The sequence below is a fragment of the Palaemon carinicauda genome, chromosome 12 (genome assembly GCF_036898095.1).
Source record: "Palaemon carinicauda isolate YSFRI2023 chromosome 12, ASM3689809v2, whole genome shotgun sequence".
Taxonomy (NCBI): domain Eukaryota; kingdom Metazoa; phylum Arthropoda; class Malacostraca; order Decapoda; family Palaemonidae; genus Palaemon; species Palaemon carinicauda.
In genome coordinates, this window is record NC_090736.1 from 46487777 (window position 1) to 46492562 (window position 4786).

A 4786-nucleotide genomic window follows, 5' to 3' on the forward strand; every position below is an offset into this window, starting at 1 on the left:
TCTACCCTTGTTACAATGTCCCCCACCGAACCTGCCTTTCCGACACGGCTGCCTATATGAAACTGCCACCCTTCGCCAGTGAAGTTTTCACCTGGTTCCAGCGCGGAAGTTCAGTTTCGCATCAAGTTTGTGATTCATTTAAGTAGTGAAGCAGACTCTGTCCTTGTGGCGATCTCCAAGGACATGTTCTTAGAAATCTTAGATTTGCTTCGCAACATCAGGGACACTACAATATAGTATGAAGCCCTTTATAAGATATCTCCTGGGGCAGTACTTACCATCGCCAGCCGCCCGTGTAGCCAGGTTTTTTCATCTCTCTCAACAGCCGTTGGGAGACCAAAAGGCTTCGCTTGCCCTAAGGGAAGTGACCAGTATTGCTCACCCGCAACCTGCCACAGATGGTTCTTCTCGGGAAGTAAATCTACATCGTGCCCTTTGGATACGACGCCTACCCAAACCTGTATGCTCTCCCATCTCCGTTGTCGATACCTTGTCCATGAAAGACCTGAAGACGAAAGTTGACATCCTTATGGACAGCCACTTCACTACCTCCATCAATACCTCCTCTCTTGAGAAAAAGGACAACTACTCAACACTGACCGAATGCCACGCCCTGTGACACGCCGGAGCGGAGACAAAGCTGCCCACTATGCACGACTGCCACCTCTCGGTCATGCCTCAACCAATGACATCTCCAGCCACTTGGTGGGGCCTATCTGCTGTAGTTCTGCTACTACTACTCCAGATTTGGGGCTGGAGCAAAGAAATGTGCGAATGGTTGTCAGTGGCCAAAAAACTTGTATGTGAACCATCGCTCCTGGTAGTAGCCTAACCTGTTACTAATCTTTTCTTTTTACATGTTGTAGGTACGGATGTCCAGTTTTGGCAGACACCGGAGCTTGTTCTCTTTTACCGAAGTCACTCTTCATGACATGATGTAGTCACTCTAAGCCTTCTGATGTCTGCCTGGTAGCTGACAACATTTCTGACACAGGTACGAGACACCTACACTATCATTTGGGAGCGCCAAATGCCAGTGGAAATTTCTCATTTCTGACGTAAGATTGTCACTCCTTGGTGTGAATTTCCTCGCACTTTCCACCTCGTGGTTGATGTGAGACATCGACGATAGTCAACACCGACTCGTACATGTCGACGCCCCTTCAACGTGCCCCCTCCGACCTCACATTCCATAGCGCATCCACAGAGGCCTATGCCCACCTCCTCACAATGAACCTGGAAGTTTTCCGTCCTGAACTTCGCCAAATGCCCGCGTTTCCCACCAAGCACTGTATTTATCACCATAACAAGATGACAGGCCCCCAGTATTCGCCAGATTCAGATGTCAAACCCCGTATCGTTTGGCACCCGCTAAACAAACGTTCACTGAAAAGAAAGAAAGGGGCCTTTGCCAAAAAGCCTCAAGCCCATTTTTATCGTCCATACACATCACCCTGAAGAAAGAAGGCTTCCTGCACCCTTGAGGGGATTACAGGTGTCTGAGCATGCAGACAGAACTAGATAACTACCCCCTCCCAAACATCGCCAACATTACCTCCTACTTGCACAAAGTAAAGGTTTTCTCCATGTTTGACTTCTTGAAGCAGTATTGTTAGGGGCCCATGAACCCTGAAGACATCCCCAAGACCACCAACACCACCAGCTTCGGTGCATACATCTTCAATTACTCCTATTTTGACCCTCGTAATGCTGGGGCTACATTTCTACACCTCATGGATGAAGGGATACATCTCAGGCAGCCTCCCCTTCTGCGTAGGTTACGTAGAAGACATACTTATGTTCTCTTCCTTCAAAGAGGAAACCTCTGTCATATACACATTGTTGTCGTTTGACTACAACAGAATGGCTTTCTAGGCCGGTACGACAAGTGTACATTTGGTGCCAATGAAGTATTGTTCTTAGGGCACCACATCACTTCTGAAGGCGTCCAACACCTCCTTAAGAAGGTACCGGTCGTTGAGAACCTCCCCACTCCCTCAACCAGCAAAGCACTGCAAGAATTCTTGGGCATAATTAATTACTATCACTGGTTCATGCCAGCCATCTCCACCATTCCTGCCCTACCTCTATGCTTCCCTTAAGGGCAACCCAAAAGATAAAATGGGGACCCCTTCAAGAAGCAGTCTTCTGCAATGCAAAGTATGCCTTATCAACTGGTACTGCTCTCAAGTTTCCCCTGGCATTTTTCCCTTTCCTCTACATCGATGCCAGTAACAATGCAGGTGATCCATGGTTTGCCCCACCCATTGGCCTTCTTCAGTAGAAAACTGTTCAAGGCAGAATCCAGCTACTCTTCCTTCAACCATGAATTGCTGCCGGTGAATTTGGCTGTCCGTCAATTTCACCACTTCTTGGAAGATTCACCCTTCGTTATTCTCACAGACCACAGGCCTCAGATGTACACCTTCACTTAACAGTCTGATGCTTGGTTCACCCGTCAATGCCGACATATCTCTGCTGTGGCTGAATGCAACTGAACTCTTCAACACGTCCCTGAGAAAATTAATCTTATTGCCGATCCCCTGTCAAGATATGCATTGGTTGCTATTCATCTGGGATTGGATTACAAATCCTTGGCAGAAGCCCAACAAAAAGATCCAGAGTACCAAGCATGTAGGACATCCTGCACATCCTTCCATTGGGAAGACATTGCCTCAATGATTCAACACCACCCTCCTCTGTGATGTCAGTACAGGTAGACCACGATCATGGATACCTGCTTCCATATGCTGACAGGGGTTTTATTTCATTCATGGCCTTTCATATTCTTCGTGCTAATATACTACACAACTACTGAAAACAAAGTTCATTTGGTACGGCATTACGAAGGATGCTAAGGAAGGAGTCCACTCCTGTACTTCATGTCAACCTTCAAAAGTACATCGACACACGGATTCAGGTGTGGGCACCTTTCTTCAGCCTCAGTGTCTTCATGCTCACATTTATGTCGACGTATTAGGTCCCCTCCCACATCACAAGGACAACGTTACCTGTTTACTATCATTGGCCTCTCCACTCATTGGCCTGAAACCATTCCCCTGGGAACTACAACGTCTGCTTCTTGTACATCTGCCTTACTCTCTGGGTGGCTAGCGAGATTAGGTATTCCTGATCATAATACTTCTGACAGGTGTACCACTTTCACCTCTCAATTGTGGACACCATTAGTAAATCTCCTGGGCATCACCCGACATCAGACAATTACTTCCAACACTGTAGTTAACAGAAGGGTTGAAAGTTTTCATCGCACCCTCAAAGCAGCTTTTATGTCCAGTTTCCCTGTGTCCTCCTGGGACTAAGGACCAATCTTAGAGAAATGATATATGGGGACCTTTTGGTTGTCCCGGCAAAAATTTTTTTTCCACCTGCAGATTCCTCCGAGAACCTCCAATGCCTATATCATGTTGTGAGAAAATTTACTTCATGCTGTCACACTTATCATCCCCCTGCGAAGCAACACATACCGAAAGACTTACACGCTGTAGCACCGTGCAGGAAGACACAAGCAAGCCACCCCTGATACCCCCTCACACGGGCCCTATCCTCGTGAACCGACGCACACGAAGGCTTTCTTAATAAACACTCATGGAAAAGAAGACTGGGTCTCCACGATCGCCTAAAACCTGCTATTTCCTGCAAGATAACACGCCCACAGTGCACCTCTCAAGAGCAGGGCACCCTATTTCCCATGTATGTCATTTTTAAAGGGGGGGGGGGGCTATGTACCGCACGTTTCCTAAATGCTCATACAATGTAATCCTATTGCCTTTTTTTCATCCTTTGCTGTCTCCCACACTGATAATAGACCAACCCATTCAAACTTGCCATTTCGTACTTTAGTTTGTTTGAATTTTTGGTACATTCTTACATGGAAGTGCATGTAATTAAGCTCGTTATCTATAAAATATAGCTTAATTGCATTCACCTCGCCTGTGTTAACACCTGTTGTATTGTATAATTGTGACGACTGCAATCGGCTTGCTCCATCCGAGCTGATTGATGCCGTTCCGATTAGAAATCCGCCGGTATGTTAAAGTAGATTAAAAAGTCGTATTTCAAACATGGAGGAATTGTGGATTCCAAAGCGAAAATTCCGGGTTCGTTTACTGTTGCAATACTAAGAGGGTTACCGATTTCTTCAACCAACACTGATTCTTTGAAACACCAATGCACCTTCAGCCTTTCCTTTAAATACTTCACATTTTTGACTCGCTTGATATTAATAATTTTTCATTTTGCTCTTATCTTCCATTTTTTTTTTGCCTCCTTACACTGTAGTTCATCCTTACTTCTTCCAGCCGTTTATTTGGTACGTTCACTTCATAAACCAATAACATCTAGTTGTTGATCTCCCAAGATAAAATTTGCCATGTAAATATAATAATTTATACAATGATATAATATCAGTGTACAATATATACAGTGATATAATTCTATTGTAGAAATAAACGAAAAATAAAAGTCCCATATTTTAGACACGAGACATATGTGTTAGACATTCACAGACCAAAAAGATTGACGGCACAGAAAAACGGAATGTCAGGAATTAATTAATGGCCCGTATTAAACTGAAAGGATTAAAAATTTGGGAAAGGATCGCAACCATAATAACTAACCAACGAAAAAAAAATAACGAGAGAGAGAGAGAGAGAGAGAGAGAGAGAGAGAGAGAGAGAGAGAGAGAGAGAGAGAGAGAGAGAGAGAGATTTCACTACCTTGATGTAACGACATGATTTCAGCATTCAAATATTACACTCAGATAATA

The 4786-nt window shown here is 44.8% G+C and overlaps 1 protein-coding gene across 1 annotated transcript; it reads left to right on the forward strand.

Annotated features, from left to right (window-relative positions):
• The first annotated feature begins 2225 nt into the window (after nucleotides 1-2225).
• On the forward strand, nucleotides 2226-3320 carry LOC137650792 (uncharacterized). The gene is made up of 2 exons (XM_068383947.1): nucleotides 2226-2419; nucleotides 2981-3320. Exons 1-2 carry the CDS (start codon nucleotides 2226-2228, stop codon nucleotides 3318-3320), a joined length of 534 nt encoding a protein of 177 aa, XP_068240048.1.
• The last annotated feature ends 1466 nt before the right edge of the window (nucleotides 3321-4786 follow it).